General features: G+C 30.9%; 1 protein-coding gene across 10 annotated transcripts in view; it reads right to left on the bottom strand.

The window, feature by feature from the left end:
• The window catches only part of LOC134715357 (GRAM domain-containing protein 2B-like), an 87825-nt gene that overhangs the window by 4515 nt on the left and 67160 nt on the right, over positions 1 to 16150 (bottom strand). For all 10 annotated transcript variants that reach the window (XM_063577491.1, XM_063577486.1, XM_063577487.1 and 7 more), the window contains 9 exons: positions 12489 to 12592; positions 8978 to 9073; positions 8508 to 8585; positions 6571 to 6615; positions 5594 to 5945; positions 5045 to 5102; positions 2973 to 3014; positions 2459 to 2569; positions 732 to 837 (listed from right to left, as the gene is read on the bottom strand). In XM_063577491.1, coding sequence (XP_063433561.1) covers positions 732 to 837; positions 2459 to 2569; positions 2973 to 3014; positions 5045 to 5102; positions 5594 to 5945; positions 6571 to 6615; positions 8508 to 8585; positions 8978 to 9073; positions 12489 to 12592 — 992 coding nt within the window. The remainder of the gene's footprint in view (positions 1 to 731; positions 838 to 2458; positions 2570 to 2972; positions 3015 to 5044; positions 5103 to 5593; positions 5946 to 6570; positions 6616 to 8507; positions 8586 to 8977; positions 9074 to 12488; positions 12593 to 16150) is intronic.

The following is a 16150-nucleotide window of genomic DNA, read 5'->3' on the forward strand; positions in this document are numbered from 1 at the left end:
TTTTACCTAAAATACTTTTATTGACACAGCTTATTAACAAACCTTCCAGTTTTTAAAACAGGAATAAAATCAAAACAAAAAAAACATTAAAAAAATGTGTGCAAGCCTCAACTATTTTGAAAGCATGACAACCCTATTTTTTAATGTAATTCATCTAAGGCTATAGTGGAAACTTTTTTTGTTTATGAGGTGGGTTTTTTCGCCAAGTACCTGGCCACAAAGTTGCATGTGGTTTATCTAAATGTATCTATCAAAATATATCAATAAAGCAGTAAACATAAATATATAAAGTTAATAACTAAAGGCAGTTCCTTTTAAAACAGACATTCAAGAATAAACCTTAAATTTGTACCTCAACTTTTAACATGACATTCAATTTGTTCAAGAAATAAATAACTAGATTTAATGGATTGTACTACACAGCAACTATTTCTAATTTGTTGATGCAATTCATATGTGTTCCCTCATTAGTGTTTTTTTTAGATTGATTAGACCATTGGTTTTCTGGTTTGAATTGCTTTACACTTGTCATTTTTGGGGCCCTTTATAGCTTGCTGTTCAGTGTGAGCCAAGGTACCATGTTGAAGGTGTTATTTGACTGACCTTTAATTGTCTACTGTCTACACATTTATGAATTGGTTCGAGAGTTGAATCTTCGGCACTCATACCTCATCTTCTTATTTCTAGTGTTACATTGATCAAGATCATAATTTAAAGTTTTGAGATCTTACCTCTTCTAAGACTTGCAGGTTTGATTTCAATATCTCATTCATTTGTTTCACCACACTGAAATGGTTCTGATTTTGTAGACCATATATTGACGAGTACATTTTCTCTCTGAAAAAATAGGTGAATAAAAGGAGAATGTATTACACTAATCAATTTTTATTATACTAAAACTGCAAACGTTCTTAAAACAAGTGAAACTGTGAGCTACTGCTCACTGATGATACCCCCGCCGCAAGTGGATAATATTAATAGTGTAAAAATATGCAAGTGTTCGGTAAACAGGAATTTGTCAAGTGATCAATCTGAAAACGCATCACACGGTATAGCTGACTTAGATAAACCCTGAAACCAAATTTCAGAAATCCTTGTATTGTAGTTCCTGAGAAAATGCGAGGAAAAATATTCATGGGACGGACGGACTGACTGACGGACTGACAGAGGTAAAACAGTATACCCCCCCTTTTTTAAAGCGGGGGTATAATTATTCAATCTCTTCATAATGAAGCTCAAAGACTAGATTAGTTGTGGTTGAACTAAACAGAAACTTTCCAACATATTCTGATAAAAGTTTGATAAACAAAAATTCAACCAGTTACTTTTTGACTCAAGCCCAATATACAGTATCAGTGACTAATACACAGCACCCTACTACCACCACTATTTTTAAACAATTGATTTCAACTTACAATACAATAAACATTTTTTTTTCAGTTATGATCATTTGAAGGACATATTACTTTCTCTCTTATTCATGAAATGACATTTTGACATTTCAATTATAATAAATTGGAATTGGTAAAAATCAATATTTCACTAACAAACATAACTGTCTCATGTGACATTTTAAATAATAAAACATGCCAAGGGAGATAATTAAGATTTTGAGATGATAACTTCATCAGATCATCTTAGAAATTTTAAAATAAACCCAACTACTGATTAGCATCCCTGAAAAAACTGAAATAGCATTTGCTATCCCTAAAGACACATAGCATTGACAGTATCGAGAAAACACAAATTGACTTTCTTGTTTTTCCTGACAAATCATTACAGACTTGAAAGGAATGTGAAAGTCAGTCTCAAAGGTTAAACATGAATAAGTAAATCATTTATAGTTGGGTTTTTTCAGGAAGTATAGTTAGAGAAAGAAGTGTAACAAACTTATAGATACATTTTTGCTTGGTGTAAATAGCTGGCACATTGAATTATAATATACATATAAATGTGTTATATTTTGGTTGTCCACAATTTTTTCACTATGATATATAGAACAAGAATGTGTCCAAAGTACACTGATGCCCCACTTGCACTATCATTTTACATGTTCACTGGACCGTGAAATTGGTGTCAATACTTTCATTTGGAATTAAAATTACAAAGATCATATCATAGTTAACATGTGTACTAAGTTTCAAGTTGATTGGACTTCAACTTCATCAAAAACTACCTTGACCAAAAACTTTAACCTGAGCTTCACACTATCTTTTTCTTTGTTCAGTGGACCATGAAATTGGGGTCAATACTTTAATTTGACATTAAAATTAGAAAGATCATATCATAGGGAACATGTGTACTAAGTTTCAAATTGATTAGACTTCAACTTCATCAAAAACTATCTTGACCAAAAACTTTAACCTGAAGGGGGACGAACGGACGGACTTTGGAGAGAAATATAAAAAAATAAACTTGGGAAATAATAATCACCAGACGCACATATCTATGTACTTACCTCCACTGAGCTTTAGAAGATGGCGACCAGATATCTTTGGAATCAATCCTGACTTGCAACAAAAGGATTTTGTAGGTTAATGCCATGGCTGATACAATTAAAAATAATGTCCTGAAAAAAAAACCAAATATTCAACATTAAAATAGGGTTATTCTGTATGTATTTATTATTGGCAGAACTAATATTTACTGTTACTTTAATGGTTTACTTTTATAAATTGTTACTTGGATAAACAGTTGTCTAATAGGCACTCATACCACATCTTCTTATATCTATTTAATAACATATACTTTTTTTTATTTTTCAAGCGTATTAAGTTCAGGACCACAAAATCAATTACTAGTTATCAACATTTGACCACAAATAAGTTTCAAATATCACTTTAATGAATTCAAAATATGAGTTCTTTTGTATATGAATTTTAATATTCATAAAACTGAACAATTAAACAATATAAATTAAACCCTCTCCCTGATTGGTCATTGATGAGACAAAACTGAAAGTATATACTTACATGATAATGCATATTGCGAGGATTATATTGGTCCTTGGAATTCTGTAAAAATAAAATAAACACATTTGAAAAAATTAAACAAAATAACCAACATGACAAATCTTATAATATTTATTTTATTGAAAAGATATCAAAAGATAACATAGGGTCTTAAATTGTGTATTGCCTAAGTGCTTTCTTGGAAGTGTGCTTATCTGTATTCAGTTGGGCCATGTTTCTGGGTCAGCTGAAAGACTTAACAATTGGTAATAGCTGTTTATCTGTCAAGTAGGCAGAATTTAGCAGTAAGATCAAAGACTCCTTGGTTGGGGTCAGAACAATGTGTCTGGCTAGGGTGACTATCTACCTGCAGACTGTTACCTCTCAAAGGAGCATAAAAAATTCAAATCAATGTTTCCGTCTAGTACGAAGCAGGATTCATATCTCATATCTCATTTACATACTCTTGTCCTGATATACATGATATATTTGTCACTGCATGAGGAACCCAGTAATTAGCTTCATCATTATTTTCAAATATCAACAAAAGTCAAATACGAGATAATTGTATTGTATTTCAATATAAAGCATCAGTTGGTGATTTGATGGTTGTAAATTTAGTTAACTGGGAATGTGTTAGTGGAGCCAGTTAACAGGTATTTGCAACCATAAATTCACCAATTGATGCTGTTGAAGCTTACAGCAAATTTCCTAATCAATGAAAAGCAAGACTTTGATTAGCTTGCTTGTTTTGTTTGTTTTGTTTGGTTGTTTGTATATTTATTGTTTGAAGATGTCAATCTTAATTAATTACAAAGCTGAAATAAATATTTATACAAAAAAAGCAAGCAAGTTGACCAAAGTTTTACTCTACAAGCATTAGGAAATAAGCTATAAAATATAATATTGTTATCTCCGTTTTGATGAAACTGACAGAAAACAAAATCAAATCATACATTTAAAATCTTTCATATGTCATCTGTGTGCTTACTTGAACAATTTCATAGCATCAATTATGAATTAGGAATTGATGCCATGAAAATTGGTGCCATATAAAATCAATTGAAATCAATAGAGAATACAAAAGATATGCCATCAACACCAGAAGAAAAAAAATTATAAAAGAATGTCCAATTTCAAAATGTAAAAGGTCATGATTTAGGACAAGGGCCATTTACTTGTGGTCACTGAGGTCTTGTATGTAAGTACATGCATTTAGCCATCCCTTAAATATCTCACAATCACATAACTAAAAGCATTTTTTAGAGAAAACATAAAAATAAAAAATTGATAGAGAAAAATGATATAACTCCATATAATATCCTTATTACATTAAGATCATACCCTAAAATTTTCAATTTTCAAATGAATTCTTAAGAAATCCTATTAGTGTTTTTTATTTGCATGCAACTCTATAACACTGTATGTCGGAACTTAATCACGAGTTTGATGAAAATGTCATCAAATGTTCATTATGATTCTTTTCATAGGCTTCATTTCTGACATAAAAATGATCCTATTACTTTTATCATCTAAAAACAACATTATTTCTCAGCAAAAATAACTTGGTATTACATGTACTTTAAAATATAATCCAGTATATATTAATGGGTCACTAATAAAGGTTTTCTTTTGATTTCAGTAAGATAAATAATAGATGTGGCATTACTTTTTTTTAAATGTACTGTTAACTTGTCCTTATTTATTAAGTACAGAATAATCAATTGATTTTTAACAGGTGTTAAAAAGGTTTTTTTTTGTGTTTGACAAAAAAATCATTGTCGTCTTTGAAAACATGACTTCCATGCAGCCTGTTTATCAGCCAATGTTGTTCAATAGATATTTGAAGGGCGATTCTATAAGCACTAGAACTTGAGATGATAATGGATATTTTTTTACAAGAAATTTAAACTGTTTGATCTGTAATCCAAAGATTTCTATAATATTCCTCATCAAAATATTTCCACACAGAAATTATTTTTGATGCATTAATAACTTTGTATTGTTTTCTGCTTACATGCTAATCTAACTGTGATTTTTTTTAGACAAGCCAGTACTTGAGGGTAAAATGTAAAGTCAATTTATATAATTACCTTTGGAATTTGAGAGACAGCTGTGAAAAGGCTTCATACATTTTCTCACAGTCAAAACCTGTGAAAATTACAAGATTTATATAAAAGCAAAAATATACAATTCACAACATCTTACTTATTTTATCTATAAATCAGGGTGAATAATAAAACTTATTGTCTTCTTGCAACCATTCATCTCTAAAATACGATTTCAGAAACTACACTTAAAAACTAAGTTATATAGAACAATGCCCACTTGAAAATTAATAAATTTTTCTACCCGGTATGCTTGTTCAAATGTTCATTTCCTGTAATCAGCTTTTTTGTCAAGGTCTAGCAAATCTCTTTTGTATTTTGACAAATCAGTCAGTGCAAAATCAAGCCAGAACTTATATTTTCTAATTCTTTAAGTTATATTGAAAAGTTATGAAAAGGTATTACAATTTTTTAAATGTTCTGTGAATTTATGGAATCAAACAAACTTGTAAATATCTGCTCCTTGGTTTTGCGAACTTATTTATAAATTCAAACTTTTCCACAAGATATTCCTGGACTGTTAGATGTACTTACACTGAAAGAAATAAGGAACAAACTTTCCACTGCCAATAAAAAATCGAGGTTTCACAGGTTTTGGTTTTTCATGTACAACAGTTGAGGTTTGAGAAATAAGAACATGGTTCTGAAGTGTCTTATTAACATTGTTTGATATGTCATTTTTCACATTTTCATCACTTGCATCCCTTGACCCACACGCAAGGCACACGCCAGCGTCTGAATCTTCCGTGTCTGGCCGGGATATTATATGTCCATTTATCACATTGTTATTGTCAACATCATTGTTTTGTGACTCGTCAAACATTTTTGTTATGTCTGAATTGTCCATTGGTGTGTCGGGAGTTTGGTCCCTTAATGAATACGGCACCTGAAATGAAAATAAAATGTAAAGTCATCTTATATGGAAGAACCATCACGATTCTACATACTATTTTGGAAAAAAATATATTACAATAAGACAAGAAATTAATATGTACAGTGATGTATTTTTACTTACAGAAAGAAAACAAGAATGTGTCTGCTGTACACCGATGTCCCATCTGCACTATCATTTTTTATGTTCAGTGGACCGTGAAAATGGGGGAAAATCTCTAATTTTGCATTAAAATTAGAAAAATCATATCATAGGGAACATGTGTACTAAGTTTCAAGTTGATTGGATATCAACTTCATCAAAAACTACCTCGACTAAAAACTTTAACCTGAAGCGGGACAGATGGACGAATGGATGGACAGATGAATGAACTGAGGGACAGACCCACAGACCAGAAAACATAATGCCCGGAAATGGGGCATAAAAATGGGGCATAAAACTTCAAAACTTGACAGCAACAACATGGTATGGTGATAGACAAAATGTACAAAATATGGTACCTTATTTGATTAAAAAAAATTGTTACACAAGATGCCAATACAAAACTGTTGACATGAAAGGTTTTATCTATATGTCACCAGTATGTGACCTATAATGATTTCTCAAATATAGAACTTACATCTGATTCTGTTCCACTTGACTGATTTTGTAACAAGGTCTTGCTCTGAAAACAAAACCAAAACAAACACTATAGTTTTAAGTTATGGATGACATGTACAATATTAAATAATCCAAACAAAATTTAAAAAAAAGGCGGTCTTGAAATTAACTTTAGTTTAGGTGGCAGCCGCATGTTATGGATTTTACTTTGTTGTTTATTAAGTAGTGCTAAGATGTTCCCTTTTGTGGTCCAATGGATGGCTGTAAATAATAGGTATGGAGCCAAAAAAGTTTGAATGGATCTACCATAAGATATTGTGGTAAAGCACATGTGCCAGGATGAGAATATGAATGCTGCTGTTCTATTCACTATTTGATTATGCAGGGCATTCTGGGTAATATTTTTAAAAGACTAAGTGTGCAACATCATGTCTTACACAAATGATACTCTGCAAATAGCATAACTCCTATTCATTTTGGCATACATACAATGAAAAACATTCATCTGAGTGATTTCTTCATCAAAAAAATGCATACTTCGTCATATACTAGAATGTACCAATAGTATTATTACTGCACTTCTTAATATAATTTCTAAGAGGTTACACATTTTGAGAACATACAGGATTAGAAATAATTTTGATTCGGTTAATACCTAAATCAAATATTTAAGAAACATATATTTTAAAGATTTGCTTTTCATTTTTTTTTAAAGATTTATATTGAAGAATCTAGGCTAACAGTCTTCAGGTTTTTTATTTTACCATAATTTTGTCACAAGTACCTTTATATCATACAATTTGAACCAAAAAAGTACAAGATATTTTTTTAATCAAGTTGATGCATTATACTTGATTAACTTTTACAGAGCTGTTTTGATATGTATTTAATTTTTCAAAGTACATAATAATACTAAAACGCATATTTAAATCCCTAAACACAAAAATCATATCAATTCAATCAAAATCTTTCTAATATTTATATACTATTTATTTATTCCATTAACTTTTATTTTTAAAAGGAATAATATTTCCAAATCATTCAACCACTTAAATTCCTACATTTTTCACCAGCGAACGATTTTCTAAAATAGACTAATTTGACAGTAATGTAATACCAGGTCAGCACTTATGGGATTTTTCTTGGCATACTTTCTTCATTCAGATCAAAAACAATACAAAATGCAATAAATATATTTTCAATATGTTAATTTTTTTTAAAGAGGGCCAGGTGTTATGTAGTTTTAATAAATTATTACTATTGTTTCATATTGTAAAACATGTTAGTATAATAAACAATTGAACAAACGATTGAACATGTATTGGTATTGTATTGTATTGTATAGCTCAATTACATAGTATATGTGGTTTTTTTTCTAAAAATAGCAATGATTAAAACTTGAGAACAATGAAATTGTGAAAAGGGCTGCAAAAAAGTTTTGAATAGTGGAATATTGGTCTACGTTTAACTCATGACAAAACAAAAATGTAGATATAACAGATATTTGCCTTTACATTTTTTGCAAGAAAATATTTTTTTCTTTTTTCATGGAATATTGTATACACATCAAGACAGCAAAGGTCAATGAAATCCTATTCTGAGGTCAAAGCTTGACTATGTTCCTTAAAACAAAATTAGTATTCTGCATTAATTCAAACTGTGTGAACCTTACGCCTGTTCAATTAGTAAGTCCTCAATTGGTTCACTGAGAAAGTTAAACTGAATATTTTGTGCCTGTACTGTGGAATAATTTTATTTACATGGGTATCTCTTTTGAGGATTGAAGTAAAATAATACTTTCATTCATACTAAATTTTATGGTTTTCAAAATTTTGCATCAAATCCTTTGAAAAAAAATGAAAGTTTGTTAGATTTAAATTTGTGGTTTTGTCTGTACTCATGGAAAACACCAATTTTTTTGTTACCCAAGTTCACATATAGAAATGTAATACTGACCATTTCTTGACATCTTTTCCAATGACCAATCACAAACTTATATGTACTGTCTCTTGTAAGGAATGAACCAAATGAGTACTGAAATTATACAAATAATTATAGAAAGTTATATGTTCAGATTTGGAAGAAATAAATACAAAATTTAACATCAAAAGAAATAATTAATGTTTAGGGTGGATGGTTGTCACTAAAGCATGGAAAATAGATTTTGTACTTTTCAAGACCTAAAATCATAATAAAATAGATTTAGCAAAACTACAAAAATCAATACTTGACAAAAACTGACTTGGACATCAAAATATTTACAGGATATAGACTTAGTAATCAAATTCAATGTTCAAAAGTTGATGTATTTGTTGCCTTCACTATATTTGTTGTCCATTGATAAATTATTCTATGACCTTATGAAATCACAATGTTTTAGCCTTCCTTGTCCTAAATGTTTATTGCAAACTGGATCCCTGTCTTACCTTTTTACCAGCTGTCTGGAAACCAATGGCATTTGGAATGATAAGTGCTGTTTTCTCCCTAGTAATGCTGATAACTCTGCTCATTGGAATCTCCAACTGAAAGAAGAAAGAAGAAAATTAATTTTTACTTTTCTTTTTAATTGCTAAGGATTTAAAGGGAACTAGAAGGTTAGCTGAAAGGAATGATATATGCAAGAAATGTACATGAGTAAATAATCTACAAGGAAATAGCTCATGTTATCTATGACTTCTATACTTTGGTCTCTTGTTGAGAGTTGTTTTATTCAATTATTGGCAATACCACATCTTCCTATTTTTACATATATCAAAGGTACAGCACTTTAGTTGTTGTATTTTATCTCACAGTCACATCAGATCCTGTATACAATGTATTACAGTAACATTAAGACAGTGCATATAATGGATTAAAGACAAATACTCCCTAATATTCTTATATTCTTTTTCACACCAGTTACAGCTACTAATCTTTGAAAGAACATATGCAGCAGTTTAGGAACAGCATATTAAATGGTGAAGTCTTTTCCCAAATGTAATTACAAAATGTACCTACCGGTATTTCACAAGGTATATTATCATAACACATAACAGTAGACCAGGTAAATTTGGTATGAGCAAACCTCTATGACTTCAGAAAGTTTTTTTTTTTTTTTTTTTTTTAGAAAATGGATACTTCACAAAAGCAAATGAACTCAACAATGAAGAAAAAGTAACCTTGAACTCACTGTACTAACATTTTTTAGAAAGAGCACAATTTTTTAAGTGATTATGGCTTTACTTGATTATAACGACTACATCGATGTGACATGAATAATTATTGAGTGCTATACAAAATTACACAACATACATATCAATAATACATAAACATTTAATTTCCCAATACTATATGAATGCTAAATCGACAAAATTCGTTTAAGGAAAGTGTTTACGCTGATAGAATAAATATTTAAAGAACTGAAAATGATATCATATAAAATTTACATAGTCATTCAAATATGCATGCTACCTAGTACTGAAGAAAAGATTAACTATATTTAAATATCATTTCTACCCTGGATGTAAATTTACCCAACCATATGAAAATCAGCTGTTTCCAATCGTAAACTGATATTTGTTTTCATCTATTTGTTTGGTAAACAAAGCCGTATCAGATATACCTGATTGTTAATGATACTGAACATGTACTTTTACTTTTCTTGGTTAATGATGTTGAAACTCAGGTTCCTGTTGTTATATATGCATAGGTTCGTTTGCACTATGTTTAAATATATTGACTTTTTACAGCAATTAAAAGGTGAAACATCAACTTTTATAGAATGGCAAATAAAAACATCTATGTTTTCGTTAAATTATTGATTCATTCATATTTCTATGTTATCATCACATTGATAACATGAACTTACTACTGTGGATTCATTATTATTAGTTGGATACCAATTTTCGTGGATTTTGTGGGAACAGGTGAATCAGGAAATTAATTGTTCAGAGACTACCAAATTTTGCAAACTTCAGCAAGACCCCGAAATTAAATATTCACAAACATGCAAGTTTTCCTCAATCCATAAAAATTGGTACCCACAAAAATAAAGGAATCCACAGTATTTATTCAAATGTTCCTGTAAATTCCAAAAGAACATGTAAGCTTTTTACATTTTACATAACCTTATTTAAACATCCAACTGATAGACAACCAATGGATTAAAATGTTGCCAAATTGTTTTTTTTCATTTTTATTTCAAATATCCTATTCATTCTGACTAGTATCTTTTTCATTATGTAAGAAGTCAAGAAATTCTGTTTTATAAGCCTTATGTACTCACATTAATAAATGCAAGCAAACATTTAAAATCGAGAGTACTTTTTATTTATGACAACCTTTTACCCCCAACAGTTATATAATATATTTTTTTTATTCATTTCCATTTTATGCAATGTATATGATATTGAATGGATCTAGATGACTGATCATAAATACAATCACTGAACTATCGATAAAACTTCAGTTTAAAAACTAACTACACTACATGATACGAATTTATAAAAGTGACATTTAACATCTATGAATATATTTTGCAACTGTTATGAAATATACTGTTCTTATTCAACTTATTCAAAATAGCAGACTTAATCAGAAAAAAATGCTCAGAAATTTCATTGCCATAATATAACTGAAACATTATTTTCCCTTGTATAAGATGGCATTTCAAGATTCCAAGGCTTCTAGTTGAAGAGGTATTGATCAAAGAAATTATAGTCACTTCCACATGAAATAATTTTCAAGATGTCCTTGATGAGGTTTTTTAGTCTCATCCCTTTATTTCTCAAATGTCACTTCATCTCTGAACTGAGCTGACAAGGCAAATTTTATGGACTTCTTCAAATATGAAAATAAGAAGATGTGGAATGATTGCCAATGAGACAACTCTACACAAGAGACACAGAAATATTATGTAGGTCACTGTGAAGACTCTGCAATGAGCAAGCCCATACCACAGTCAGATTTTAAAAAACCTTGAAATGACAAATGTCTTCAAACTTCATTTCTGAAGGTTTTCAAATAATGTGTCCCTTCTTGGGAGTTCTCTTAACAAATTCAGAGAAACAAATTAGTATTTTAAAAAGGTCTAATGCATTTTTTTTTATAGTTCGTATTTAATTTCTAAAAAGTTTTCTAAGCTAATGACAGCTAGCATTCCAGGCCAAGTTTTGCAATAAATAAATTAAAAACTTCATTTAGAAATCTGAATTCTGAAAAGTTTATAAAGATTATTGTTGTCAAATTAAATATAAATAAGGACATCATTTAAACCTCTTGTATGTAATAATATGTGTTTAATTATAATATCTTTTGATGTAATCAAACTTGCTAAGTTAGAAAATCTCATTATTACATAATCTATATTCTAAATCCTAGTAATAAACAATGTCAAGTCATATAATGTTTTCAAGAATTAATTAAATTTAATTCATATTTCATGAAACTTGCATAAACAAGACCACAAAATATCTTTGTTTCCAGATCTTTTTGTCTAACGGCTCATTTTGTAATTTTAATGCTAGTATCTGCATTTTCAGACAGCTCTGAGACAAGTTAGACTATCTGGGTACTATTAATATACAGAATCATTTAAGGGAAAGGAGCACAACATGGTACTTGACAAAACGGTTTGCTATAACGGGGGTCTCATTGGGGGGTTCCGATCCCGGATCCCGCTTACTGTTGTGTCAGATTCCTCATTTCCAGTTTTCATGACATAATAATTTCACCTTCACGTGTCATGCTTACAAAAAATCGACAATCCCGCGTCAGGCTATGACCCCAATGAGACCCACTATAATGTGGTCTTCATCTATATTATTCCTTATAATTGGAATAAACATAGTTTTTAAACTGCATTTTAAGTAATGCTTTGGTTACCTGGGTGTTAACTGTTACATCAAAATAGATGAAGATTAACAATAGTATGAACAAAATGATTATGTTGTAACTTACCAATCGTCCCCTCCCCCTGATCTTGGAGTGAAAGCAGAAGAAATTCTGGGAGATATATAAATGTCCCTGGAGAAGAATGTCTCCAATAAAGGCACAGGAAAAATCTGTCAAAATATAAATGTTCATAATTGTTAACAATGATCAATTTTATATATTCTGTGACAATTGAAGAAAAGGATTTGATGTTATGGTTAAAACCCATTGAAATGTTTCTGTCTACTTTACATGTAACTTGAATCTATATGTGTTTGTTTAATGTTTGATTGTCTTTCAGTAGACTGTTGAAAGCTTTGTTACATATAATTCTAGTATAAAACATTGCATATTCATACTACAACAAGATATGCTTATTATCACGGAACTAGTACACATTTTGGATAAGGGGCCAGTCCAATGACACCTGCTTCCAGGTGCAGGATTGTCTCCCTATGTTGAAGAGCAATCGGTGGCCTTCAGCTGTTTCCTCTCTTAGGTCGGGTTGTTGTCTCTTTGACACATTCCCCATTCCAATGCTCAATTTAATTGTATCACAACTAAAAAATGTCCTCTGAACATAATATCAATAAAGTTACATAATATCATTTCAATTTTTTAAGGTACCATATGCCAGCGTTCGATAGTTCCAATGTCTGATCTATTTTTGATAAAAGATCCAAAGTCTGAACTATTATTATTAAAAATTACAAGAGCGGTAAGAACTTTGCCATATATTTGGATATTTTAAAAGACTTTGTCAATATATCCCCTCTGACTGTTTGCTTTGTATATAGTTTCACTATAAACACAAATCATTCATAGAAAATTTCAATAAATATCGTACATTTTTTTCTTTGATTGATCAACAATAATTTAAACTTGTAATTATATTTTCCAACTAAACTAAATCCTCTATAAACTATTACTATGCTTTCTTACAATATTGACATTTGAAGCCCCTTTATATCTTTTGAACTTGGGTTTTTGATTGTGTCAAATTTCAGAACCTAATTCATTTTACCATTTAAATCATTTTTAAAACCCATTAATCTATAAAATAAAAAGTGTGAGACGATTTAATGGCCATTTCATTTCAAACAATTCAAGAAAAATCTTTTACGCTCTTTAATTATACAAAAGTACAGTGCTATCACAAGAAATAATGCCACCAAAATCGATCACTATTTACTAAGTTGAAAAATCAATGACATATATTTTAACAATAAATTAAAACATTACAAGGCCATGAATCAATTAAACCTAAAAATACCATCTAGAAATAGACTTGATTCACTGATAGGGCTTAATGAGGGATTAAAACATTTTAATTGGTGTAATTTTCAATAGATGTTACAGTTCATGTCAGGGACTTGTTGTTGATAACTTAAATCACTTTATCAAGAAAGATAACTCTTACTCTCTGTAATAAGCTCTTTTGTCTTAAAGATGCTAATTGTCTCTTGGATGAATAAAATGGTGTAACTAACATGTGTTAACAATGGTAGCAGAGCGTGCATAAATATTTGAGATAGTGTGTCCAGTGTAATTGTCAAGAGTGTTATAAAAGTTGAAATTAACAATACTGGAAGAGTATCTGACCTCTTGAGAGCTTAATATTTGTATGCATAGAAATTCTAGACAAAAAAGAAAAAAAGGGGGAAAAGTAAAAACAATCATGTCAACCAGAATTAACCTCCCATCATTCAACAAATCTAAATCTTATGAACTATATAAACAAGAACTATTAGCATGGAGTGAAATAACAGACCTAGATAAAAAGAAAAGAGGAATTGCAGTAGCACTCTCCTTACCTGAAGATGATGAAACTAAGATTAGGGAAAAAGTTTTTGACCAAATTGTTCTTGATGATTTGAAGAAAGATACAGGTTTAAATACCTTAGTAGATTTTCTTGACAAGCATCTGGCTAAGGATGACCTTGCAGATAGCTTAGAAAAATTTGAGGATTTCGAAGATTATACAAGGCCAGAAGGTCAATCAATCAATGAATATGTTGCCTATTTTGACAGCAAGTACAGAAAAATTGAAAAGAAAAACATGAAATTGCCCTCGGAAATCTTGGCTTTCAAATTGTTAAGGAAAGCTAACATATCAAAAGAAGAAAAGATGTTAGTCTTGACTGGGATGAATTATGAAAATAAAATGACACTTTATGAAGAAGCAAAACGGTCTTTGAAAAAGTTCAAGGGAGAAGGAGGTCAAGTGAAGGGTGTAGCTCAAAGTATAAAACTTGAACCAACTTTTTTGGCTGAAAACGAGGAAGCATTGTGGGCTGCAGGTTATGTGAAAAGGGGTAACAGCTATGGCTATAAACGTGGAGGCCGCTATAGCAGAGGTGGAGGACGTGGACAAGGATTTCAGTCATCTCAAAGAGGGGCAAAGAATTTAAACCCATCAGGACCAGATGGGAAACTTTTAACATGCAGATCATGTGGATCCTACAGACATCTTGTTGCAAAATGTCCAGACAGCTGGGAAAATCTGTCAAAAGTCCATATTACAGAAGAGGAAGAACATGCTGTTTTATTCACTGGATACCAAAAACAAGACATTAAACAGCTAGGAAATGATGCTCGTAATTGTGCAGTATTGGACAGTGCATGTAGTAGTACAGTATGTGGAAAAACATGGCTCAACAGTTATCTTTATTCATTGAATGAAGAGGATCGTGAAAAGGTTGTCAATCGCAGCGGACATAAAGTATTCAAGTTTGGAGGAGGAACCAGGCTCAAATCAGTTGGAGAGTATGATTTGCCTATTTGTATGGTTGGTGAGCAAGTGAAACTAAAAACTGATGTGGTTGATTCAGATATCCCTCTCTTGCTTTCAAGGTCTGCTATGAAAAAGGCCGGAGTAAAAATGGATTTAGAGAATGACACAGCAATAATTATGGGAAAGGAAGTATCACTGAATCTTACATCATCAGGGCACTATTGTATACCCATAGATAAGACAGAAACATTGAAAGTAGAAGAAGTAAATGCTGTCAGGTTAGATGAATTGAATGTAGAGAAAAGAAAAACAGCTTTACTCAAACTTCATCGTCAATTTGCACATCCACCTAAAAAACGCCTTGTGGCATTGCTAAAAGATGCTGGGACTTGGAAAGAGGAATATGATGAGGACCTATCAGAAATTCAATCTAAATGTGATCTATGTAAAATGTATGCTGTGACACCACCAAGGCCAGTAGTCTCAATGCCTATGGCAAAACAATTTAACGAAAAAGTTACAATAGATTTGAAACAGTATAAAGACCGTTGGATTCTCCATATGATAGACATGTGGTCAAGATATACAGTGTCAGTCTTTATAAATAGAAAGAAACCTACTAATGTAATAGAGGCATTAATGAAAAACTGGGTAGGAATTTTCGGAGTCATGGGAGCTCTCATGTCTGACAATGGAGGTGAATTTAGTTCTGATGAGATGAGGGAGGTAGCATCTATTTTAAATGTTAAAGTATGTACAACAGCTGGAATGAGCCCATATCAGAATGGACTTTGTGAACGTGTACATGCTATAACTGATATTATGCTGATGAAACTTGAGGCTGAAAATAAAAATGTAGAATCAGGAACACTTTTATCATGGGCAAATATGGCACGGAATTCACTGCAAATGTGGAATGGTTTCAGCAGTCACCAATTAGTTTTTGGTAAAAATC

The sequence above is a fragment of the Mytilus trossulus genome, chromosome 4 (genome assembly GCF_036588685.1).
Source record: "Mytilus trossulus isolate FHL-02 chromosome 4, PNRI_Mtr1.1.1.hap1, whole genome shotgun sequence".
Classification (NCBI taxonomy): domain Eukaryota; kingdom Metazoa; phylum Mollusca; class Bivalvia; order Mytilida; family Mytilidae; genus Mytilus; species Mytilus trossulus.